The 25,799-nt window shown below is 61.8% G+C and overlaps 1 protein-coding gene across 1 annotated transcript in view; it reads left to right on the top strand.

Annotated features, from left to right (window-relative positions):
- The first annotated feature begins 462 nt into the window (after positions 1-462).
- TMEM132B (transmembrane protein 132B) overlaps positions 463-25,799 on the top strand; it is a 62,902-nt gene continuing 37,565 nt past the window's right edge. The window contains exon 1 of the mRNA XM_059676004.1: positions 463-860. Within this exon, the coding sequence (XP_059531987.1) occupies positions 794-860 (67 nt within the window). The 5' untranslated portion in view covers positions 463-793. The remainder of the gene's footprint in view (positions 861-25,799) is intronic.

Here is a 25,799-nt window from a genome sequence, read left to right on the forward strand (position 1 = left end):
CCGGCTCCCCGCGGCCGTCCCTGCCTCCCCTCCCCCAGGCGCCCCGAGCTGTGCCAAATCTATTGCGGGACCTCTCCCCTGCGCTCAGCCTCGCCGTCCCTGCCACCTGCAGACACCTGTCCCGTCCCAGGACCTGCCTCGCCTCCCTGAGCCCTGACCTGGGGACTCCCTCGCGACGCCCCGACCTCCGTGCCCTTCCCGGGGCGAGCCACCCCGCGGCTGTGCCCGTGCCCCGCCCCCGCCCGCCCCCGCGGGTCTCCCCCGGCCTCCGCGGCTCGGCGCCCTCCCCCCCCCCCCCCCCCCGGGGACGCCAGGGAGTGGCACGTCCCGCCGCCTATCACCGGGCGGCCGCCTGCTGCCCCGGCTCCGGCGGCCCCTCCCCCGGCCTCGCCGCCCCTCCCTCCGCGCCCCTCCCTGCTCCGGGCGCTCGCTCGCCGCCTCGCTCACTCTCTCCCCGGCTCAGGGGCGGCCGGCAGCTGGCGCGGCGGCGGCGGCGAGGCCGGGATGGGACGGGCGCTGGGACGCAGGAGCCGCGGAGGCGGTGGCGGCGGCGGCCGGGGCCACGCCACTCGGGCCAAGCGCAGGGCCGCCGGCGAGGGCGCGGGGCGCTGAGCCTGGACCCCGCTCTCCTCCGCGCCTGGCGCAGCCCAAGAAGCGCCGCCCGCCTGCGCCCGGGAAGAGCCATGTCCGCAGCCCCGGCGTAGCCCCCCGGTCGCTCCCGGGAGCCGCGGGCCGGGCCGGGCCGGGCGCGCGACCGGAGCAGCGCCCCCCGCGCCCCCGCGCGCCGAGGACCATGCCGCCCCCGGGCCGGGCGCCGCCGCTCGGGCTGCTGCTGGCGCTGACCGCGCTCCGGTGCCCAGGTAAGCGTCCCCGGGACCCCCTTCCCGACCCCGGCCGCCGCGCACAAAGTTGGCTCTGGCGCGGGGCGACCACCTCCTCCTCCTCAAGTCCCCGGCTGCTCGCCTCTTCCGGACTTGGAGAGATCTGGGGAGACCCTGGGAACCCGGGGGCCCCCAGCACGGACCCCCTTTCCAAGCGCGAGCCCGCCCGCCCTCCTCCCCAGCGCCCCTGCGGATCCTCTGAGAGCGCCGAGCCTCCGGAGGCGAGTGGGGGCGCGCCTCCAGGAATCCAGCCCCCTCCCCGCCCCGCCTTGGGGTGCCATCCCCCCAGGCCCTGGTTCTCGCGGGGTTTCGCGGTGGCGGGGCGTCGGTGGACCCCCTCTCTTGGCTTCCGCATGCCCGTGGGCGCAGGGCCCTGAGTTCCCAGGACACCTGCGGGCCGGGCCCGACTTCGGGTCGCCTCTGCCCGCGCAGCCTGGCGCGTCCCCAGCGCCTCCCCACGCCCCGCGGCGCTCGGGGACCCTCCCCAGTGGCCTTGCCGCCGCCCCAGCGCCCGGACCTCCAGGCCGCCGGGCAGCCCCGGGCGGGCGCGCAGGGCCTCCGGGAACGCGGTGACGCCCGCAGCCGGCGCCTGGGTCCGGGAGCCGGGCTCCGCCTGCACCGGCGCAGTGTGCGTGGGAAAGGCAGCCTCCTCAGCTATTTCCCGTCTCCGCTGGAGTTCGGGGAGCTTGCCGCCGCCTCGGCGCGGCTACGTGTTGGTTCGAGCGGCAGCTGCTCCTAAAATGCCGGGCCCTCCCCTCCCCCCGCCGCCAGCCGCGGAGAAACAGCCGGGAGGCGCGGGGAGCGGGGCGCAGTCACCGGCGGGGTTCGCGCGCGCGGCGAGAGCTCCCTTCGCCGGACCTTTTCGAGCCGGGACCGGCGGTTTCCGAGCCGGGAAAGCCGCCCCCGTGTTCCCGGCAGCCTCGCCGCCCGGGCGCGCGGAGCAGGAGATGCCCAACCTCAACTTTTAAGCTCGAGCGTCTGGGGAGGCGGCGGAGCAGCCCAGCGTGTGCGTCCGCTTCATGCGCGATGCGCGTGCGTGGGGAAGCGAGCGTGTCTCCCTCCGAGGTGCCCTCCAGTGACCCCGAATGTGCGAGAAACCCTCCGGCCCGGAGGCCCCTTCCCTTCGGCCCGAGATGCCCGGCGGCACCCCACGCTCCAGGCTGCTCGGCGAATCGGCAGCCCCGGAGCGGCGTGGCTGTGCGCCCTCCTCGGGGCACCTGCGAGCCGCGGGGGCCGGGGCGGGCGGTGGAGGCGGCCTCCTCCAAGCCGGAGCCCCGGGACCGTTCCCCAAACGCACAGGCCTCGGGGCTGGGACGTTGGGTTTGGCGTCGGCTTTGTTTCTCCTCCGGGCTCAGCGCTGGCCTGGATGCGCTCGCGAGCGAATGCTGGAAATTTCCTAGAGAAGCCGCCTGCCTGGTGCGGTGTAAGAGAACATGGCGAGCCCCCCCTGGTCCCCCCCAACCCCATCTCCTCCCCCGGCCACGGGAGAGCTTGTGCCCGGCTCGGGGAGGCCTGGGGCGCGGGAGGGAAGGTGTGCCACCCCTGAAATCTGTTGCTGGCCCAGCTCCTGGCCCGGCTGTCTCCCCGCCCCACCCCCCCGCCCCCCATCACCAGGCCTTTGGAAGCTCATGTCTACCCCCCACCCCTCCCCAGGGACATAAAGGGAGACAGGTTGACACCTATATTTAGCAGCAGCTAGGAGACCTGGGCAAAAACAAGGCTGAAATTCCTGAAAGATACTTAGTTGCCTGCGGTTGGTTAGAAAGGGTTGCAGGCAATTAACCAGAGCCGCCCTCAGAGCCGGTGGGATTTGGGGGGTGGGATTGGGGGGGTCCTTTGGGCAAGATTTGCTCACGGCGCTTGGCGGAGGGGTTGGCGGAGTTGGGCCGCAAGGAAGGGCCTGCTCGCTGTCGCCGCCGCCGGGGCTGCCTTCGCCCACCCCTGCCCGTGCCCCCTCCTGCGTGGGCAGCTGCCTGGTAAAGAGCGTGGTGGGTGCACGTGGAGCCTCGCGAGGGCTTAACCATATGAGACTGTGCTTGGGGCGAGTCAGCGCAAACCCCCGGCTCCGCGACCAGGGGGCCCCATTATTCAAGCACTTTTGTGCAGGCTGTGGCTTTGCACATTAGCAGCGCCGTGGCATCCCCGCTGGGGGGCGGACGGGCACCGGTGACCCATGATGCGTGGGGGTGGCAGCGGCTGACAGAAGGGCCTTGTGAGTGGCAGCGCCTGGAGTGGGAGGAGGGGGCTTCCCGCGGAGGCGCTCGCAGCCCCGCCTGGCACCGTGGCACCGGGCACATGGGTGGCTCTTTGGAGAGGAAAGAGGCGGCTCGGGGAGGGGCAGGCAGTGGTATGCAAATCCCGTGGCCTCCCCTGAGTGATTTAATGGTGGGACAGCGGACATTCCCAGAGTAAATCATTTCAGCATCCGCCCACTCCCCACCGGAGGCAGGGGGGGTACAGGGGGTAGGGGCGGAGGACCCCTGTCTGGGCATCGTTGCTTGGAGCCAACAATGGGCATGCGGCTGCCTTGATCCAGGGGCACCAAAGAAACCCCTTGCTTGTTGGCGGGAAGTCTGGGCGGGTGGTCCCCCCGCCAGCAAAGTCCTTCCTGGGGCCTCATTCCCGGATGAGGCCCCCCCAGCCCCCCTTTGTATGCGGCTGGGTGGCCCCTTTCTTCTGTGCTGGGTCTAAACTGAATGCCCTGGAGAGGGTCCCTTTCCCTCTGGCTCCCGGCATTCAGCACAGGCAGCGCCCTGTCACCACGGGGACCCCTGCCCCCCCCAGGCAGCGTCACCCGGTGATGGACAGCGAGCCACCAGCCCTTCCCCAGCGGGAATGAGTGGACTCGGGGAGCAGAGTGTGACTCAGAGCCCGGCCGGTGTGGCTCAGTGGTTGAGCGTCGACCTAGGAACCAGGAGGTCGAGGTTTGATTCCCGGTCGGGGCACAGGCCCGGGTGGTGGGCTGGATCCCCAGGAGGGGGCGTGCAGGAGGCGGCGGATCGATGATGATTCTCTCTCATCATGGGTGTTTCTCTCTCTCCCTCTCCCTTCTCTGGAATCAATGAAAATATATTAAATATAAAAAAAGAATGGGAGTCAGAGTGCGCCCTCCATCAGCCCCTTCGCCCAGGGGACGAAGGCGACGCAGCCTCACCGGGAGTGGGTGTCAGGTCGTGGCTGGGCGCACACTTTCTCTTTTTATTAAAACTTCCCCAGGACCTTCTCACGCCATGACTGTGGGCTTAGGCGTCAATGTTCAACAAAGGGGGAGATGTCAGTACAGGGGGGCCTTGACTTACGAGTTTAATTCGTTCCGTGACGGAGCTCGTAACTCAAATCACTCGGATGTCAAATCAACAGTGAACGAGTGAGACACGTGATGCTGGGCTGATGTGGTGGCGGTCTCTGTGACGTTTGCTGCGCCAGCTAGCGGTGGGGTATCTGAAGCTGGCTCGTAACCCGAATGTTAGCTCGGAACTCAAAGCAAAAACCGGCCGAGAGACGGCTCGTATCTCGAAAAACTCGTTAGTCGGGACACTCGTAAGTCAAGGCCCCACTGTATCTCGATCCAGTGCCTGGCTTCTCGAAACGGGGAGATCTGGCCTAGCCCCTGGATCTCCCTGAGACTCAGTTTGCCCATCTGTAAAATGGGCCCTGTCTTCGCCCACGGGGCTGCTGTGACCGAGTGCCCCTGACCGGCTGTCTGATAAGCAACAGACACGTAGTCCTCCCCGTGCCAGCGACTGGGCAGTGCAGGACGGAGGTGTGGGCGCCCCACACCCTGAGAGGACGGCCTCTCTGAGTGCTCACCTGGCGGAGGGGCCAGGGGCTCTCAGGGCACTCATCCCATCGGGGGCTCCACCCTCCAGACCTCCTCAGCTCCCGAAGGTGCCACCTCCTAGCTCCATCATCTGGGGTGCGGGAGGTTTCAACATATGGATTTGGGGGGATGCAACCCTTTGAGCGGAGGCCAGTTCCTGCACCCCCCCCATGGTTTCCTCACCAGGTTGGGCCCCTTCCGTCTCTCGCCCCCCTCCTGCACCCCAGGGATCTCCCAGCCCCTCCCCCGACTCCTGACTCTGTAACTGATCAATCCCCTCGCCTTTCGCTTCGGCCCCAAAATTGTTACACAGAAAATCAATGAGTCTGATTTGATTTGCTGCATTTCATTACGGCGGGTGGTGGCGGGCCCGGCCTCTCCCGGGCGGCGGTGCTGTGGGCAGGAACCTGAATGAACCCCCGGGTCCTACCTCCTGGGGAGTCCAGTGCAGGGCCCGGGCCCAGGACACGCGCCAGCGCCCCTCTCACACCTGCTCTGAGCGCCCAGGCCTCCCGCGGGCACATGGACACGTGAAATACCGCCGTGGCCGCTGACTCTGTGGGCCTGCGGGGTGGGGGTGGGGGGTGGGTGTGGAAGGGGGGGCCGGGCCTTCCTTCCAGAGCCCCGGAGGGGCGGGCGGCGGGCTCTGCCAGCTCCCGGCCGGGCGTCCTTGGCTGCCTTTGTCTGCTGGCTCCTGTGTTGGGTGCTGGGGACGCGTTTCCACTCTGGCCTTGGGGTTTTCCTTCTGTGGCCGTGTCACCTCCCGCTGCAGGCCTGGCTCTGCTGGGCGAGCTGAGGGGCAGGTCAGTGGGGAGGGGGCAACTGGGCAGGGGCCGGGGCCAGGGGTGGCCTGTCCGAGGGGACCCTGAGCTCCCAGTGGCAAGATTTGGCATGGGGAGCGGGGTCATAGGGCATGGGGAGCGGGGTCATAGGGCATGGGGAGTGGGGTCATAGGGCATGGGGAGCGGGGTCATAGGGCATGGGGAGCGGGGTCATAGGGCATGGGGAGTGGGGTCATACGGCATGGGGAGCGGGGTCATAGGGCATGGGGAGCGGGGTCATAGGGCATGGGGAGTGGGGTCATACGGCATGGGGAGCGGGGTCATAGGGCATGGGGAGTGGGGTCATACGGCATGGGGAGCGGGGTCATACGGCATGGGGAGCGGGGTCATAGGGCATGGGGAGCGGGGTCATAGGGCATGGGGAGCGGAGTCGGAGGGCAGGTTTAGATAGATGGCAGATGGCATTTTGCCAAAAAAGCTGCTCCCAGGGGGCAGGGCTCGAGGGCTGCTGGGGCCTGGGCTGTATCTGGCTGCAGATGTCTCTTGTTAGTGGCTGGCACTTAATTATTTATTTTAAATAAATATATTTTTATTGATTTTAGAGCGGAAGGGAGAGGGAGAGAGAGAGAAACATCCATGATGAGAGAGAATCATGGATCGGCTGCCTCCCGCACGCCCCCTACTGGGGATGGAGCCCGAAACCCGGGCCTGTGCCCTGTCCGGGAATCGAACCGTGACCTCCTGGTTCCTAGGTTGATGCTCAACCACTGAGCACCCCCCTCCCCCCGCCCCCTGGCCCGGCATGAAGGTGACATTGGAGCAAAGACCTAGGGGTGGAGGGAGTGAGGCAGGGCTGCCTCGGGGAAGAGTTCCACACGGAGGGACTGGCCGGTGCAAAGGCCCTGAGGTGGGCTGTGCGTGCAGGTGCAGGGGCAGGAGGGAGGCCATGGGTCCGGCGAGGGAGTGGGGGCCCAGCACCAGGAGGAGAACCCGGGCGGCCCCTGAGGGGCCAGGCCATGGTCCGGGGAGCGGTGCCGGCTGGGACCACAGAGGCGCCCGGGAGGCAGGAGGAGCAACGGTTGCCCGCCTGGTGGATTCTCACGGGTGCCCTGCCTGTGCCTGAGCTGGACTTGGCCCAGTCACGACCCATTCGTGACCAAGTGGACAGACAGAACGCATGTCTGTGAGTTTTTGGCGTCGCCCCCTCCGTGACGCTCCCACGCCCCGGGGAGGAGGTTGGGGGGCCGAGCCTGTTTCTGCAGCCTGTGAGGTACGTGACACGTGCTGACATCACTGACGAGCGCGCAGTGACGAGGACCCGGGAGACGCAGATGCGGAGTGCTCCTGCTCGGGGTCCAGCGCATAGTAGGTGCCCAGCGCATAGTAGGTGCTCAGTGAACGGTGGCGGCCATGAGCCACGATGTCGTCGGGACAGTTGAGGAAGCCGGGCTCCGGGACGCTCCCTGCCCCTGGCCACTCCGCCGGTGGAGGTCGGACAGGGACGGGTTTTCATCTTTCCTGCGGGGGCCACTCCTGTTCAAAGAACAAAAACCCGCTTGCTGTGATCGCTATGGCCCGGTGCCTGGGAGGGGCTTCCGGGTGTCGGGTTAAAGAATGGCCAGGAGTTTCGGGGAGAGGCTCACGCAAAAGCCAGACATAGGGGGATGCAGGGGGCCCCTCAAAGCCTCTGGGGCCCACAGGCTCCGGGTCGTGCTGGGGGGGGATCCTTTCGAAGAGGCACTGGCCAGCCCAGCCCGGCCGGCAGCCTGCGGCGGTGAGGCAGGTGTCGCCGGTCTTCCTGATGAGTTTCGCCTCCTCGCCCGGAAGTGGTCCCGCGGGAGCCACAGAGCTGAGGGTCTGCGGGCAGCACCGGGCCTGCAGCTCCCCAAGGGCCTGGTCAGGCTCCTCCCCGAGGCCGCGGCCAGGGCGGCCTCCAAGGCCCTGAGCTTTGCCCACTCGCCTGGGGAGGCCTCAGCTCGCCCTGGAGAGAAGGCGGCCACCGCGCTGGGTTTGCAACGTTAAGAGGCTCAGCGCCTGGGCGTCTCCGCCAGCTCAGCGCCTGGGAGAAGCAGCCCTCGCCCTGGAGAGCCACATCGTCGGTGGCAACAGAAGCCCGGAGAGGTGAGGGTGCGGGGCCGCAGAGGCAGGGCCCGGGCGGGTGGCCGCCCACCTCGGGGATGATGCTGGCGGATTTGGGGCTCATGGTTGTCGTCTCGGAGGCGGTTCCGAAGGGGGTGAGTGGATGAGACGCGGGAGGCGGGTCGGAGGCTGGAAGGAGGGTCCCTGGGTCTGTTCCGACCGAACACCACGGAAGCCGGAGGCAGAGCCAGACTGCCCGGGGCACTGCCGATCGTTTCGTTCTGTTTGTAACTTGTTTTTTAAATCCTCACCCGAGGACGTTTTCCCATTGATTTTTAGAGAGAGTGGAAGGGAGGGGGAGAGACACAGAGAGAAACATCGATGTGAGAGAGACACGTGGAGTGGTTGCCGCCCACATGCGCCCCAACCAGGGCGGGGGATTGAGCTTGCAGCCCCGAGGTACACGCCCTTGACCGGAATTGAACCCGGGACCCTGCAGTCTGCAGGCCGGCGCTCTACCCACTGAGCCAAGCTGGCCAGGGCCAGCACCGTTTATGCTCCGTCTGCCAGGACAGGTGTCCTCGCTTTAGTCAGTAGGCATGCAGGTGGAACGTTAGGCCAATCAAACTCAGTTTCCTCCACCTGCTCCCGCAATACTTTAGAGACGTGTAAATTCCGTCAGACCCTGAGCTGGCCCGGGCTCCGGACACATGGCTTGTTATTTTCTGCACCCCTCAAACCAGGCAGCACCCAACTACGGCCCGTGGGTCAAATCCGGCCCTCCACTTGTGCGTTTAAATAAAGTTTTATTGCAACACAGCTGCGCCTATTTGTTTACATACTGTCGGTGGCTGCTGTCTCACAACGGTGACGCAGGTGATTGTGACAGAGATCCTGTGGCCTGCAAAGCCCAAGTAAATGGCCTACACTCTGGCCTTTCATTCAAGCAGGGACTGCTCTGTCGGTGTGTGATTACAGCCCTTCGTGGACAGGAGCAAGAACCCCTTTTTAACATTAGAAACCGTCATCCAGCGTGTCTGACTGAGCAGAATTGGGGGTTGGGTGTGTCTTGGTTGAAAAAGAAAAACATATTGATCGAACGTCGCCATCAATTCTGCGATGGTCTTGAGCGAGCGGGTTTGGGTAATTGCAGAAGCATTTATGTAACGTTTTAAAAATAGCGCCACACGTGCGTGCGGGATAGATTTTGCTCTGCAGGCAAAGCGCGCTGATGGCTCCCAGCTCAGAAGACCCCTCGCGGGGACGCTGCTGGAGGGAACTGGTGCTCGAGGGGCCACTGGTTAGTTATTTTATCCTCGGGTGACTCTCACCTGGGGGTCGCTTTAAAGATGAACAGAGCCTCCCTCACTAGTTTCGGGGGGACGCCCAGGTCTGTTTTTCACACTAAGATTTTGGGGGCGCCCATGGAGATGATGTAGCAAATGCAAGAGCGTATTCATCTGGATTCTCATTGCTGCAAGGGACAACATCGGGCATTTGCCGGTCCTGGGAGGCGGGAAGGTCTCGGAGGAGACAGCTTCAGGCACGGCTGGATCCAGGGGCTTAACCCTTCTCCTAACCAGAGCTTCTGCTCTTCCCCTTTGAACTATCTCACTGTGTTGAGCCATCTTATTATTACTATTTTTTGAATGACTGCATAGTATCCGGGCCATGGGACTATGGAAAAGTATATCAAGCGATGTCCTGCTGCATCATAGAGTTGGGGTTCCCCAAACATAGAGAGGGGGTTCAGAAAGAGTTGCCAAGGGCCATCCCACCCACCAGGAGCCCTGTCGTCCTTTGTGAAGGTTTTCATTAAGTTGTGGAATGAACTTTTTTTAAAAAAAGGTTTAATATATTTTTATTGATTTCAGAGAGGAAGGAAAAGGGAGAGAGAGAGAGAAATATCAACGATGACAGAGAATCATGGATCGGCTGCCTCCTGCACGCCCCACACTGGGGATCGAGCCCACAACCCGGGCACCTGCCCTGACGGGAATGAACTGTGACCTCCTGGTTCATAGGTCCACACTCAGCCACTGAGCGGCTGGGAGGAGCTTTGATAGCACTTCCTGTGAGCTTTCTCTCTCCCACCGCTTGGTTAAATACCGTCTGCTCCTCCTCCAGCTCCTTCCCTCTCCCTGTCTCAAGCGCCTCATTGAAATGGAAGGCGCGGGACTCGGGTGGCAGACTGCAGGGGCTCCGATCCCAGCTCTGCCACTTGATTGCTGTGTGACTTTGCGTGAGCCGCTTAACCTCTCTGGGCCGCACGTAGCATTCTCCCCCGGGAAACAGGGTGCGTCGCAGCTCCTGCTGCTGGATGCGGTCAGGCTCGAGGGAGATGCGGAAGAATTCAGTGGGTCTTCGCTGGGTGTTCGCAGGACGCGGATCCTCTGCTCCGTCGCGTGTTTGCTCGAACCCCTACTACGCGCCCCAGTGGTGGCTTCGCTCACCTCTTCTCCCACCGAACGTCCCATCCAAACCCCGTCAGATGGTAGCCTGGCTGCTCTTCCTTCCTTCCTCTGAGAATCACACCCTGATCTTTTTTGGGGGGAGTCACTGGCTCCCCTGCTTGGAGGCCCTGTGGTCTGGGAAGCACGAACTCTTCTCCTCCTCCTCCTCCATGGGTGGGCTCATGGCTTGTGCCTGACCGATCAGAGCATCTCATCTCTTAGGTCCTTCAGGGATTGGATCAGGCTTGGGCACATGACCCAAGCGTGGCCAGTGAGGGCCTGCCCTGGGACCTTTGTTGCCAGGCCCTGGAGCAGGCCCGCCCTTGCCGTTGCTGTTGCTAAGCGGGTGGGATGCAAGCGGCTGTGTCAGTTGTCACTGATGTGACCAGCCACCTGCTCTGGGTCCTCGGGGACGGGCGCGGGCTGGGCTCGCTCTGTTGCGGGGCCTGAGAGCAGGGCCAGGAGCAGGGCCCACCCATCCCCGCTGGCCGCCCGCCCCTCCGGCCACCAGGGCGCTGGGCAGCCTGGGAGAGAGGAGACCCTCGGCCCTTGTTTTCCAAACGCCGCCGGCCAATGGCTGAGCCCAGGCCCCGCTGGCAGGCAGGGCTCCGTGTTCTGTGTTTATTTTTATTTATTTATTATTTAAAAAATATATATTTTTATTGATTTCAGAAGGGAGAGGGAGAGAGAAATATCGATGATGAGAGAGAACCAGGGTCCGGCTGCCTCCTGCACGCCTCCTACTGGGGGTGGAGCCCGCAACCCGGGCCTGTGCCCTTGACCGGAATCCAACCGTGACCTCCTGGTTCATAGGTCAACACTTAACCACTGAGCCACACCAGCCGGGCACAACCTCATTTTTTTACTTTCCTCCCTAAAGGCCCCGTCCTCAGATACAGCCACGGGGGAGGGGGGTTCCCCATGTGAACTGGGGGGAGGACACCAGCCCTCAGCCGCTGCGTCCCGCCCCCCCCCGCCCCGAGGGCCTCTTTGTGGAGAAAGCAGGAGCCGCGATTGCCTCCTGCCGCCTCATCACCCCCGGAATTACCCTATTATCGCGGCCGACTCTGCGCTCCGCCAGCGCCCGCCAAATTGACAGGATGCTAAAGGATGTTCCAGCAAAGGTCACCCAGAGCAGCCTCTGATTAGTTCCCGGGAAAAAGAGTGGGTGATTCCTGTCCTGGCCCAGAAAGGGGGGGGGGCAGCCCGAGGCCGCACAGATGCGGGGACCCAGGGGCCGGGCTGGGTCGCCCGGGGCTGGGAGCTTGCCCGAGGCCTGGCGCGCCTCCTCCACGTGCTCGGGTCCAGGTGTCCTTGTAGGGTCATGTGGCTCAGGGGTTGAGCATCGACTTATGAACCAGGAGGTCAGGGTTCGATTCCCCGTCAGGGCACAGGCCCGGGTTGCGGGCTCCATCCCCGGTGGGGGGCGTGCGGGAGGCAGCCGGTCCAGGGTTCTCTCACCATTGATGTTTCTATTTCTTTCTCTCCTCCCTTCCTCTCTGAAATCAATAAGAATATATTAAAAAGAAATAAAAATAAATTCTGATCTCTCCAAGCAAGGAAACATGTTGCAGCTTTTACAAAAAGGAGGCGGGTGTGACCTGGGGAGGGACGTGTGCTGTTCGTGGCCAACACGTGATGGGCAGCAAGGGCTGGAGAACGCTGCCCGTGTGCACACCAAGGAACACACGTGTGTGTGCGTGTTTGCAAGCGTGGGGGGGTCGCCCCTGGAGGGATCCCGTGTAACTGGCAAGGTCCGAGACCTCCTGGTGACCTGGCAGAGGGTGGTCCCCCAGCATAGGATGGGAGGAGACTTCATTCTCTCCTTTAAAAAAATATATTTTTTTCTTGATGTCAGAGAGGAAGGGAGAGGGAGGGAGAGAGAAACATCCATGATGAGAGGGAACCATGGATCGGTTGCCTCCTGCACGCCCCACACTGGGGATCGAGCCTGCAACCCGGGCCTGTGCCCTGACCTCCTGGTTCATAGGTCGGCGCTCAACCACTGAACCACACCAGCCCAGATACAACTTAATTCTTATTGTGGGCTCATTGGTAACGTCTCCACTTGTGTGGCATGCCCATTGGTTGAAATCATTTCATTAAACAGTATTTTTCAAAGAAAAATGAGGAAGGTCACCCCCCCCCCCCGCCGCCCCCCAGAGCGAGAGAAGGGCTCAGCCCAGCTCCTTGCAGACAGTCCCTGGTGGCTCCCTGTGACACGGACACGGACAGGGACAGGGACAGGGGCGCTGCCAGGAGGGTTTCTCTTTGCTGTGGCTTCGTAACACCGTCTCCGGCTTCCTCACTCTGCAGCACAGAAATGAGATCTGAAAATCTCAAACACCCACGCCCGAGCTCCAGGCGGGGAGAGAACCCCGTGTTCCCACCAGCCCCTCCCGCTGGGCCGCGGGGTGGGGGCGGGGCTGGGGGGCGGGGGCGGGGCTCGGGGGTGGGGGGTCCCCTGCCGTGAAGCTTGAGGGCCCCGTGTGCTCCTCCTCTTTGAGAGAGAAACGGGCAGGCTGGCTAGGGGGGAAGGGAAGCATCCATTTCGCGTGAAGCTTTTTTATTTTTTAAATCAGCATTCCCAGCCATTGCACTAGTAGGTTTGTACCTCAAAGAACTGGACACAGTCCCCCAAGCCCCTGTCACCTTGCGATGGACTGGGCCTCCGCGGTCAGGGTCCCTGGGTGCACCTTCGTGTGCACGTGCAAACCTACCTGTTTGCTTTGCATTTTCAACGTTTATTTCAGAGAGGAAGGGAGAGGAAGAGAGAGAGAGAGAGAAACAGCAATGAGGAGAGAGAACCACGGATCGGCTGCCCCCTGCACCCCCCCACACTGGGGATGGAGCCCACAACCCGGGCCTGTGCCCTGACCGGGAGTCCAACCGTGACCTCCTGGCTCCTAGGTCCACGCTCAGCCCCTGACCAGGTGCCCGCTCTCGCGGAGCCCGGCTCTCCAGGGGAATTCTCTGGGATTCCAGTGGAAGCGCGTTTCATGCCCGACTGTGCCCGGCTCCGGGCCTGAGGGACCGGCAGTTACCACCTTGGATAATCACACGCCCCATAAGCGGCTCAGCGAGTGGAGGGAGGGATGCAGGTCTGTGTCCCTCGGGGGCTGTGGGTGGAGCAGCGACAGAGAGGCCCAGGGACGGGGCGGCCCAGGCGCCCGGGACTCAGTGTGGGCACGGTTGTCAGGGGCTGACTTTGTGTCAAATCCACTAGCTCTTCTTTTTTTTTTTTTTTGTAACGTATTTTTATTGACTTCAGAGAGAGGAAGAGAGAGAGAGAGAGAGAGAGAGAGAGAGAGAGAGAGAGAGACATCAATGATGAGAGAGAGTCATGGATCGGCTGCCTCCTGGGCATGGAGCCCGCAACCCGGGCAGGTGCCCTTAACCGGAATGGAACCGTGACCTCCTAGTTCAGTGATGGCGAACCTTCTGAGCTCGGCGTGTCAGCATTTTGAAAAACCCTAACTTAACTCTGGTGCGGTGTCACATATAGGAATTTTTTGATCTTTGCAACCATAGTAAAACAAAGACTTATATTTTTGATATTTATTTTATATATTTAAATGCCATTTCACAAAGAAAAACCAACCAAAAACATCACTGGTCTATCTCTATCATCTACCCATCTGTCATCTTTCTAGCTACTGAAAGAATGTATTGGCTCTGCAGTGGAAAAATCCAGGCATAGATTTTCTGCGGCAGCTTCAGGTATAGCTGCATCCAGGCGCTCAGACAGTGTCACTGGAGGCTCCTCTCCAGCGCCTGGCTTTGCTGCCCTCTGTCGGCCGTGCTCCTGGGCAGGTTTCCTCGGGAGGTGCCCGAACAGCTGCCCGTGGTCCCAGACCCTTAGGCTCCCATCCTCCACGGGGAAAGAGAATGGAATTTTCTTAGTAGTTTCGCTGATCTCTCCCAGGATTTCATCCAAGGGGCCCAGCTGGGGCCCATCCTGAAATCTGGCACTCGGCTCAGAGGACAGAAAACACCAGTTGGCCTGGGTCACGTGCTGGGTGGCATCCATCTCCCCGAACCCCAGGGGCCAGGAGCCGGGAAGGATGGCTCCCCCGGGGGTGGGGGGGAAGCTGGGAGGGAGGAACAGAAGGAGCGCTGGAGCCTGGGCCGGCAAAAACAACAGATGTCTCCCCTGGCGAAGGTATTTCGGGAGGAGAAAGACACTGCCGACTTCCCTGGTTCCTTCCTATAGTCGCTGGTTGTAGAACCCTTCGTTAAAAACCAGCAGCAACCTGCCCCAGGTGGTGTGGCTCAGCGGGTAGAGCGCTGGCCTGCGGACTGAGGGATCGCGGTTTTGATTGTGGCCCGGGGCACAGGCCTGGATTTCGGGCTCGATCCCCGGGGGGCTGGGGGGGGGGGCGTGCGGGAGGCAGCCGACGGATGTTTCTCTCTCTCCCTCTCCTTTCCTCTCTCTCTAAAAAAATCAATGGAAACGTATTAGAAAAATGAAACAAAGTGTCTTCCCATCGACGGGTGTTTACACTGTTTCCAGAGTATTTTTTCGGGTAAACAGTGCTGGTGTGAACATCCTCGCTCTGCTCGCGCGTTATCACCGCCTCACAGCCCCTTCTCAGGGCCGTCTCCATCCTCCACTCCTTTCAGAGCAAATCCATGGCAGCGCTACCCATTTGAGGAAGATGGGCATCGGAAAGTGTCCACGGGCACTTGCTTTTAAAATGTCCTCTTCCAAGAATTCCCTCCTCCTCCTCCTCCTCCTCCTCCTTCTCCTCCTCCTCCTCCTTCTTCTTCACAAAAGCAACTTTTTACTTTTCTAACTTTTTAAAAAAAATATTTTTGTTGACTTCAGAGAGGAAGGGAGGAGAGGGAGAGAGAGAAACATCCATGATGAGAACCATGGATCGGCTGCCTCCCGCACGCCCCCCCCCCCCCACTGGGGATCGAGCCCGCAACCCAGGCATATGTGCCCTTGACTGGAACCGAACCTGGGACCCGTCAGCCCACAGGCCGATGCTCTACCCACTGAGCCACACCAGCCAGGGCTATTTTTCTAACTTTTAACCCACTTTCTTCCCTAGGTGAATGGCGGCAATAGACCGTCCCAGATCATGGAATTTTCCTGATGAGTTTCCCGCCAATGAGCCTCCCCGGATTAGTAGAATTCTGCGTCGGCATTAGGAGCAAGTTTTAGGCACAAATATAGATGCGCCACCTGCTTGCCAAGGCAGACGGGAGTGTGCTGTCAACATCGGGGCGTTCTTAAATGTGCAGAGTCACGTCCTGCATCTCTCTCTCTCTCTCTCTCTCTCTCTCTCTCTCTCTCTCTCTCTCTCTCTTTCTCTCTCTCTCATAAATATGCAAACAGCTCCCGTGTCGTTCCTATGGACCAGGCTTGACCTCCTGGGCAATTAATTAAGGGAGGTGTTGGAGAGATTGTCTTGTTCTTTTCTGTTTTTAGTTCTGGCAAAAGCATCATAATTTTGGACTCCCTGGGGCACGGGCAGATATTTGCGATGAAGGTTGCTTGAGTATAAACCTGCTCGCCTGGGCACGCCGTGGGGGGAGCCTGTCCACGCGCCCTCCTCTGATCGCGGCCTTTCCCACCGCTAACCCTTTGCCTGTGCCGACCGCACGATTCTCGCTTTTCCGGTTGAAATGCCCCCCTCGTCCTGTGTCTTCACGTCGAATGACCGGCCGGCGTGCCTCAGTGGCTGAGCGTCGACCGATGGACCGGGAGGTCACCGTTCGATGGCAGCGTCACCTGGAAAGGCCACAAAAGCCCGAGACGCTGGTGGCCCAGAACAATTGCTCAGACCTTGGTTTCAGAGAGGAAGGGAGAGGGGGAGAGAGAGAAACGTCCATGATGAGAATCATGGACCGGCCGCCTCCTGCACGCCCCCCTCTGGGGATGGAGCCCGCAACCCGGGCCTGTGCCCTGACCGGGCATCGAACCGTGACCTCCTGGTTCCTAGGTGGACCCTCAGTCACTGAGCCACGGCTGCCGGGAGCTCATAGGTATTTTTCAAAACCAGACGTGATTGTGTTTGGATTTTGTGCTTCTTCCCCCCCACCCCCCAAAGGGCCTGGCGTTGAGGAAAGATGTTGAGGAATTTCCGGGAAGTTATGACCTTTCTTCTCGCCGGGGGTCGCCTCTGTGTGTCCCAACACCCCGCGTCCGTCACCCTCGCTGCCTCCATCCTGCCGTGTGGTTTCCCTCCGCCTGCCTCCGGCTCCGGCTCCGGCTCCGGCTCCGGCTCCTCTGCTGAAGTTCGCTCCCAGGAGCGTGGGCTATGGATTTTGTGTTCGTTCGCGGATCGCAGCGCATCCCAACAGCTAGTTTTATGCGTGGGGCGTTTTCACCTGCGGGGCCTGAGGCCTGAGGGAGACTGGGAGGCAGAGCACGGTCAGCAGGAACAGAGCCGTCAGGGCGGCTGAGGTGCTGAGAGACGCCGACGGTGCGGGTCCCCTCCCAGGCCGGGACGGTGCAGTTTTCCAGACCAATTTGGACTCGGTTCTTTTCAAAACGCTGGCTGTTTGCATTGGAAAGCGCTGAGAATGTGGCCGGGCCCGCGTGGCTCGGTGGTTGAGCATCGACCTGTGAGCCTGGAGGTCACCGTTCGATCCCCGTCGGGGCGCGGGCAGGAGGCAGCCCACCGGTGTGTCTCTCTCACATCGACGCTTCTCTCTGTCTCTCCCTGGGAAATCAATGGGAAGATATCCTGGGGCGAGGATTTAAAAAGAACAAAAGCTTAGGTCCCACTCAACCATGAGCCAGGCGGCGGGCGCGCCCCGTTTGTTAACACGCCGCGCCCGCGTGGAGGCGGAACCGTGCCAGCGCCAGGACGGCGACGCCTGTGCTGATTTGTCCCCGATTCAGCGACTCCCTTCGCCTCTGAATGGATGAATGGACACACAGCCTGTGAGACCCGGGGGCCGGTGGGCGTCTCCGCACACCCAGCACTGGGGAGGGAGGCAGCCCCAGGCCTCAGGGTGGCCTCGTGGCCCCACACACTTGGGGCTCTGCTGTGAGACGGGCGAGCGCTCCGATTCCTAAACCCGCGCGTCATCTGGCCCTTGGCTCCCGGGAGGAGCGCGATGGCTCTGCGTCTGGAGGGCCCGTCATCCCGACGCATCTGCTTGTGAGGCACCGCCAGTGTCGGTGCGGGGCGCTGCCCGGTGCGTGGCGGGCTTTTCCGCTCCTTTCGAGCTATTCCTCTCCGGGGCCTGGCATGGGCATCTTTAGGGGACAGTAAGCCAAGTGACGGGAATCGGAGAGGCCCCCGCCCTGCCCTGTGCAGGGATACGCCTTCCGTGTGCTGCTTGATTGTTCCCAGCGACGAGGCACTCACTACTCAGAGAGGTGACTCATTGCATGACAGCTCAGATCTGATTGCTGCAGGTCCTTTCTCCTTCCTTCCTTCCTTCCTTCCTTCCTTCCTTCCTTCCTTCCTTCCTTCCTTCCTTCCTTCCCCTCCCTCCCCTCCCTCCCTCCCTCCCTCCCTCCCTCCCTCCCTCCCTCCCTCCCTCCCTCCCTCCCTTCCTCCCCATAACCACCCATGCCCTTTGAGCTGCTGGCCTTGCTCACAACGCGTCTGCTTACCTATTTGACGAACAGGCATCACATCCACTCCCAGGTAACCTTTCCGTGTTCTTCCCGCTTTCGGTCGGATGATATCCAGTCTCGGTCAATTTCATACCAGAGGCTCCGTGTAAGTCCAAAACCTCCTGTGAGACAGGTTCCAGGGGACTCATGGGGGGGGGGAGTGCTCCCCCAGATTCTGCCCGTTCGCAGAAGGTAGGATCGGGGTTCGGCTTCTAGGCCCGGCCAAGCCCCTCCCGCCTGCACTTTGTGGAGACGATTCTTGGAGATTTTGCCGGAAGGCCGGCTCCCAGTCTGATAACCGTTCCCCTGCCCCCAGGATCAGGTTTGGTTCTGGGGCAGCTGACATACCTTTAGCCTCAGGGAGCACGTGACCAATCACAGGTAACATCCTGGCCAATCAGAGCACAGCATCTCCCCCAGCTGCTGCCATTGGCTCTGGCTTAGGGGTGACCTACTGGTCCTCATCTCAGAACCTGTACTGGGCCCCGGGGTGTGGCTCAGGGGTTGAGCGCTGACCTGTGAACCAGGAGGTCACGGTTCGATGCCTGGTCAGGGCACAGGCCCGTGTTGTGGGCTCGATCCCCACTGGGGGGCGTGCAGGAAGCAGCTGGTCCATGATTCTCTCTCATCATGGATGTTTCTCTCTCCCTCTCCCGTCCTCTCTGAATAATAATATATTAAAACACCCCCAAGAATTCGTGTAGGACAGTGCGGGAATGGGGTGCCCCTCCAGGGGCCGTGGCGTGGGCTCCCCCTCCTTCCCTTTTCCCGTAGACAACGCGCTCCCGCTCCCACTGACAAGGCTGCGCTGGTGCCTGTGATGCGAGGCTCAGCCTCATCCCAGACACAGCGCCCAGGGCACAGCCTCAGGCCCCTTCGGATTTGCTCGCAGGTTCTGTGCAGCCTCAGACGCGCAGCTGCCTCGACATGAGTCCCAGCCGCGCGGCTCTCGTTCCCAGAAGCAGATCTTAGAGCTGGTGGCGGGGAGAGCGGCTGTTCCTCCCCCCGCAGGCACGTCGGGACGGTGGCTGGAAGCTGCCGCCGAGGGAGCTCAGATCTGGGGCCCCCTCTCTTGTCTTCCTTCGGGGGAAACGGAGGAGCTGGTGGGAGCCGCGTCCAAGGACACGGAGCCTCAGACACAGGACAGGCTCCCTTCTGAGTGTCGCCCAGAGGAGCGCAGCTGAGCCGTATTCAGATGCTTTCTCTTCTTTTTTAAAAATATATTCGTATTGGTTTCCGAGAAGAAGGGAGAGGGGGAAAGAGAGAGAAACATCAGGGAGGAGAGAGAATTATGGACCGGCTGCCTCCTGCACGCCCCGCGCTGGGGATCGAGCCTGCAACCCGGGCCTGGGCCCTGACCGGGAATCGAACCGTGACCTCCTGGTTCCTAGGTTGATGCTCAACCCCTGAGCCCCGCCGGCGGGTGAAATGTAGTTTCTCGGGAGCCAGTGTGTCGGACAGAAAAAGAACACCTGCCCACAAGTCAGGAGGCAAAGGCGGCTGGGAAGGCCTTCCTGTGGTCGAAGTTGTCATGGCGATGGATGGTGGCCCAGGTGAAACGCATGTCTCTCGAGCTGGGGGACAATTAGGGGAGTCAGCTGGGCCCCGTGTTAGGCTCCTGTCGTCAACCCTCATCACTGCATTTTGAGTTCTGTGTGTGTGTGGGTGTGAGTGTGTGAGTGTGAGTGTAAGCATGAGTGTGAGTGTGTGTGTGAGTGTGAGTGTGTGTATGAGTGTATGAGTGTGTGAGTGTGAGTGTGTGTGTATGAGTGTATGAGTGTGTGTGAGTGTGAGTGTGTGTATGAGTGTGTGTGTGTGTGAGAGTGTGTATGTGTGAGTGTGTGAGCGTGTGTGTGTGTGTGTGTGTGTGTGAGTGTGCGCGTGTGTCTGTGTTATGAAAACGGCGCTTGAAGGTCTGATCTCTCGCATCTCACAGCAGCGATTCTGGGTCAGGCGGTTCATTCCGGGCCTGGCACCTGTCATCACAGCCCACAGATCTCGAGGCTGAAAAATGATGAGCTCCCGCCGCCGGAGAGGAGGGCGGTCGGAGCCGCTGCTCGCTCTCCTCTGACAGCCGGGCTGGGAGACAGGGCGGCCGCTTGGCCATCACAGTGGAGCCTGTGGCGGAGGCTGTCAGTCACCAGGCTTCATATATTTTTAATGCGGCCTCTCTGCAGCCAATGGGGAAGCATGTGCAATGTCCCCAGGAAGGCCGGGCATGCGTGTGTGCATGCATGTGCATGGGTGTGCGCACACGTATGGGTGTGTATGTGTGCATGTGTGTGCATGTGCATGTGTGTGGGTGCACACGCGTGTCTGGGTGCGTGTATGCGTGCATGTGTGTGTGCACGTGCGCACATGCAGGTGTGTCTGTGCATGTGTGTGTGCAAAGCTCCCACAGCTTTGGGGTGGAAGTCCAAAACCTTCCCTTAGAGCTGTGGTTGGCGAGCGAAGACCCCTGAGCCACACGGGCCCCCAGCCTGTTTTTAAAAAAATACATTTTTATGGATGTCAGAGAGGAAGGGAGAGGGAGAGAGAGAAACATCCATGGTGAGAGGGTATCACGGATCGACTGCCTCCTGCACGCCCCACCCTGCGGATGGAGCCCGCAACCTGATCATGTGCTCTGACCGGAATCGAACCGTGACCTCCTGGTTCCTAGGTCAGCGCTCCCCCACGGAGCCACGGCGGCCGGGCTCAGAGCCCCTCCTTGTGTGGGCGAGTGGCCGCAGGGACCGCCCGGAGAGGGAGTCGTTAGGGAAGAGCCAAGAATGCCGGCCGCCCACTGGGCGCTGGGCGCCTGTCACTGGCCGCGCTGAAGCCGGTACTGACGCTACTCACACAGGCCCCGGGCCACTTACACGGAGTCCTCTTTCCCTGGATTGGAACCGGGAGGGAACGGGGCCTCAGGGACCCCGGGGAACGGTGTCCGTAGTTAATCCCCGGGACCCGCGGCGGTGCCTTCGCGCCCGTTACTCATGCACAGACATAGAGACAAATGGGCTGGACCCGGGCCCGGGAAGCATCCATCTCGCTGTGCACGGCGGAAGCCGCGTGCCAGCGCTCGCCACTGCCGTCCGGCTCCTGTCCGTTTGTGGGAACGTGCGTCCCGCCAGGAGCCGAGGGTTAGCACCCAGCGGAGGTGGGTCTGGTGGTCCCCGCGGTGGCTTCACGTTTCTTTCTTTCTTCAAGCAAATATTTCTGTTAATCTCAGGGAGGAAGGGAGAGGGAGAGAGAGAAACAATGATAAAAGAGAATCATGGACCGGCTGCCTCCTGCACGCCCCACACTGGGGATCGAGCCCGAAACCTGGGCCTGTGCCCTGACCGGGAATCGAACGTGAGCTCCTGGTTCATAGGTTGACGCTCAACCACGGAGCCATGCTGGCCGGGCTTGGTGTGTGCTTGTTTAGCCACCTGTGTAACATCAGGACCAAGGACAGCTCCCCGCCCCTTGATGTTGGTCCATGAAAGGTTGTTTTGGGTGAACACACAGCACAGTGCACAGAGGCCGTGCACCTGACACCTGTCTAATTGTTAACCAGGGTCACCCAGTGAATGAAAGAAAAGAAGAAGAATGCCCCAACCGGTGCATTAAAACGTTCCCAGCTCTTCGGTGTTTCTCTCTCATCGATGTTTCTAACTCTCTATCCCTCTCCCTTCCTCTCTGTAAAAAATCAGTAAAATATAACAAACAAACAAACAAACAAAAAAACAATCTCAGCTGTTAACATTCGCGTCCCCCTCGCGGTCACGGGGCCCGGTGTCGTGGAGAGTTTGACGCGTGGTCGGGAATGTCCGCCGTGGGTACAGCTGTGGGGCTGGGAGGGCTGGGAGGAGCTCTAGGCCAGCGGCAAGTGAAGCAGGTTTAAGAAATCGGTCAGCGAGAAGTGGTGAGAGACCTCCCTCCCTCCCCTGGCTCCCCGCCCCCCAGTGGTGAGCTCACCTGGAGCCACGCCGCTGGCTCACTTTCCTCTGTATTTCCAGCAGCTGGAACTGCAGACCTACTGTGCGCACCGCTGGCCCCCGGGGCGATAGAAGACCAGAAAGGGGGGCTGGGTTGCCTCCACGCTGGTCCTTGCCGTAGCGTATCTTCATCGCGGCTGTTTTTCCGCCCCCTCGGGGACATTCCCGTGCTATTTTCAACGGAACGCAGCGCATCCTTTTAAAACGGGCTCATTGGTTTTACTTAAACGTGTTTATTTTAAAAGCACCTCTCTATGCATCACACACGGGAAGGCGGTACCGCTCGCCACAAATAGACGGAATCTCCGAGATAAAGACAATGGAAACAGGACAACGGTCTCACGCACCAGCCGGCACCGCCCTCGCCAGAGACTCCCAGACGGAGGCCGGAGGCCGCGGCCGCCTGGTTAGCGAGGGCGGTGGCCAGGGCGCGAGCCTGTGAGCTCGAAACGGCGGCTTCCTGACCCTTACGAGCAGGGATGCCGGAGACCTAAGAAGCGAGTTGCTTTCTTCTTCTTTTTTTCTTTTTTAATGTATATTTTTAAATTGATTTCAGAGAGGAAGGGAGAAGGAGAGAGAGAAACATCGATGATGAGAGAGCATCACGGACCGGCCGCCTCCTGCTCGCCCCCCACTGGGGACGGAGCCCGCAACCCGGGCCTGTGCCCCGACCGGGAATCGAACGGTGACCCCCCGGTTCCCCGGCCGATGGGCACCAGCCGGGCTGGAGCAGCTTCCTGACCGCCTCCCTGAGCACCTGTGGCAGCGGGTCCTCCCGTGATGGTGCCACCTGGGCAGGCTGGCGAGGGCAGCTTGGGGAGGGCACTGGATGCCAGGCCAGCAGAGGCGGGCAGCTCCTGGACAGGGTGGGGGTGGGGTGGGGGTGGCCTGGGAGCAGAGGCGTGTTTGTTCCCATAGAGACCATAGCGAGGACTGGAGCTCCCGGGTCCCCACGGAGATGTTCCCGTCCAGGCGACCGACTCCCGTGGCCCAGGGCGCGGCGACCCGATGGCCCCGCCTGCCTGCCCACAGGTGCCCAAGGGCGTCCGCTCCCGGAGGCGCCGGGCACGCGGAGACATCGCCCGAGCTGGCACCCTCTCCGTGGCATGTGGCGCCGGCGAGCGGGCGGGCGGGTTATTTTTATTTATGGTCGCTGATTCACGACCGTCGCCATGGCGATGGGGGAGCTGGAGGCGGAAGGGAGAGGCGAGTCGGGGCGTTATTAAATGACCCAGGGACGGGAGGAGGCTCTCCACATGCCAGGGATTAAGTTCACACCGCGCCTCGCCCGGCTCTGTGCCCGTCCCGCCACCAACGTCCACGTTCCAAATCCCGGGCTCCGTGCCCGTCCCGCCACCGACGTCCGCGTCCCATGCCCAGGGCGTGCGAACAGAGCGGGGCTCCTCCATGTGGGCGACCGTCACACTTGGCGGAAATGCAGCTGGTGCTGGGGGTCAGGGGCCGCTGTGGCCGCACTGGGAGGTGCTCTCTGCCACGGAACATTCAGGAAGATGCTGTTTTCAATGTGAGTTTGTATATATACACAGCAACGGACATATATATATATACACACACACAAATATCTTTTTAAAAACACAATTGGAACATACAGAATCATATATATATGTAATGACTTAAAAAAAAATATATTTTGCCCCGGCCGGTTTGGCTCATGGATAGAGCATGGCCTGTGGACCAAAGGGTTTGATTCTGGTCAAGGTCACACGCCTGGGGCCCCGGTCGGGGCACGTGCAGGAGGCAAGGAATTGATGTGTTTCTCTCACATCGATGTTCCTCTCTGTCTTTCCCTCTCTCTTCCTCTCTCCCTAAAAATCAATGGAAAAACATCCTTGGATGAGGATTAAAAAATATACATATATATTATTTTTTTTCATTGATTTCAGAGAGGAAGGGAGATAGAAACACCAATGATAGAGAGAATCCTGGATCGGCTGCCTCCTGCACGCCCCCCGCTGGGCATGTGTCCTGACCGGGAATCGAACCCCGACCCCCTGGTTCCCAGGTGGATGCCCAACCCTGAGCCCCGCCCCGTGTTCCGTGCAGCCTCGTTCTTCCAGGAAAAGCTTGGCAGAGCCCACCGTGTGCCAGGCCCGCTGGTCAGGGCTGAGGACGAGGGCGATGACCACACGATAAGAAAACAAATCGTTGGCCTCTGTCAGGGGCGCGCTTTCTGGGTCGCGTGAAGGACACACACGCGGCGATGCCATGTCGGTTTGGAGAGGAGGAACCGGTGACCGAGGAGACTGGAGAAGTGGGTAAAGTTTCCCGGAGAAAGGTGACTCGGAGGTGGGTTTTGAAGGGTGTGTAGGAGTTTCACGGCTGGCCCGCTGGCTTCAGGCTCCCACCTCCCGGCTCGGGGGGGCTCTGCGGGCCGGGAGTTTGCAGCCTCTGTGACCGGTGACTAGGAAACGCTTTTACAGGCGACTGTTCACGAACACGGACAGCGTCCGTTCTGTGCCCATGGGTGTTGACCGGTGGTGCATTCACTGGGCGTGAGCGGGAACCCGGCGCCGGGGCGACTCCTGCTCAGGCCGCCCTTTATGTGGTCGCACCGCTTGCCCTGCCGCTGTTTGGATCCAACATGGAGGAGAACAGCACAAACTGCGTGGTCGGCACTGCGGCTGCCGGGCCCTCGTGGGGGGCAGACGGCTCCTCTGGGGGCCCCGCCGTCCCCGCGAGGCGCCCCCCCCGCCCCCCAGCATTCCCAGCTCTTTAGATATGACTCCGGGTCTGACCCAGCGGCTGGAGCCGCAGCCGTGTTGGCTAAGGAAACACAGCCGTCGGGGGGGATGGCCGTCGGGCCCCGCCTCGCTGGACGCTCGTCCGTCCGAGGGGATCTGGGAAGAGCTGGCCGGGCCGGGCTCCAGCACCTCCGGGCCGTGTGGGGTGGGGGTCCAGGCGGGAGGCCGGGGGCTGCCCATCTGTGAAGGATGCCGCCTTGTCCTAGGCCCTGAGCTGACCTCCTGGGCTGTCACTCAAGCGGACAGAGGCGCCGGCCTCTCCGCTGACAGCTGGCACAGTGGGCTGGCCAGTGTCAGGACGTCGGGGCGTCCCCCCCACAGGGACCCGTGATGTCTCAGTCTGGGCAGAGGACGGAGGGAGAGATGGACGGGCGAGAGGCGGGCACGGGCACGGGCTGCCCCGATTCCGATTTGGACAGGACTTTGGCGCCTCGTCTTTCGTCACACGGGCTCCCACGCTCGATTTGAGGACCCGCAGTGGGATGGTGGGGTTGTGGGATGATGGGGTCCCCCGCAAAGGGCAGGTCCGAGTTCTAACGCCCGGTGCTGGGGGGGGGCCCCTGGCTGGCCTGGGCCTGGGGGACACCTTCACCTTTTCCGACGGAGGGGGTGCTAGCGAGGATCAGCCGGGATGCGTCATCCCGAATTCTCAGCGGTTCATCCCCTGCCCAGCCTCTAGGTGCCTCCGGGCTGCTGGGCGCCCTGGAGAGGGAGCACCACTCACCTCCCATTGGCCAGGGAGACCCGGGAGCCCGCCCCCCGCGAGGGAGCAGGACATGACCCTGCCAGGGCCCCTGAGGGCCGAGGAAAACTACTTAGCGAGCAGGGGGCAGGGGGAGCGGGAGCAAGTGAGCGCAGGAGGCCGTGGGGTGACGTCCTTTCAGAAGGAAAGTGATTTCCATGACAACAATCCCATTAGAGCGACACCAGTTCTCTGAGTGGGGGACACAGGGATGCAGCACCGTGAACCGGGCGGGCAGGGCCTGGCCTGGGGGCCGAGAGGGGACGGGACATGGCCCAGCGGGCACCCCGGCTGTCCTGGTGCCCACATGCCCCTGTGGGGGAGGCCCCCGGCTCCCCCCAGGCCAGCGGGCGTGGAGGGGGGAGGGAGGGGCAGGTGCCAACCTGAGCGCACGCAGGGCAGGAGGGCACGGGAGGGGCCACGCCAGGGCGTGGGGAGGGTGGGGGCAGAGCGGCGGGACAGCAGGTGACTGAGGAGGGGCCCGCGTCTGGCTTTTGGGGGGCTGGGAGGGTTGCAGACGCGGCGTGGACGGGTCTCCCCACAGAACCAGCATCCCGAGGCGCGGGATGAAGAGGAGGCGGCCCCGGGTGTGGCGGGCGGACGTGCACTCTCCCCTTCGCTTCCTTTTTTCTAATCCTCCCCCGGGGATTTTTCCCGTTGGCTTTTAGGGAGAGAGGAAGGGAGAGGGAGGGACAGAGAGGAACATGATGTGAGAGACACACCTCTATGGGCT

The sequence above is a fragment of the Myotis daubentonii genome, chromosome 19 (assembly GCF_963259705.1).
Source record: "Myotis daubentonii chromosome 19, mMyoDau2.1, whole genome shotgun sequence".
NCBI lineage: Eukaryota > Metazoa > Chordata > Mammalia > Chiroptera > Vespertilionidae > Myotis > Myotis daubentonii.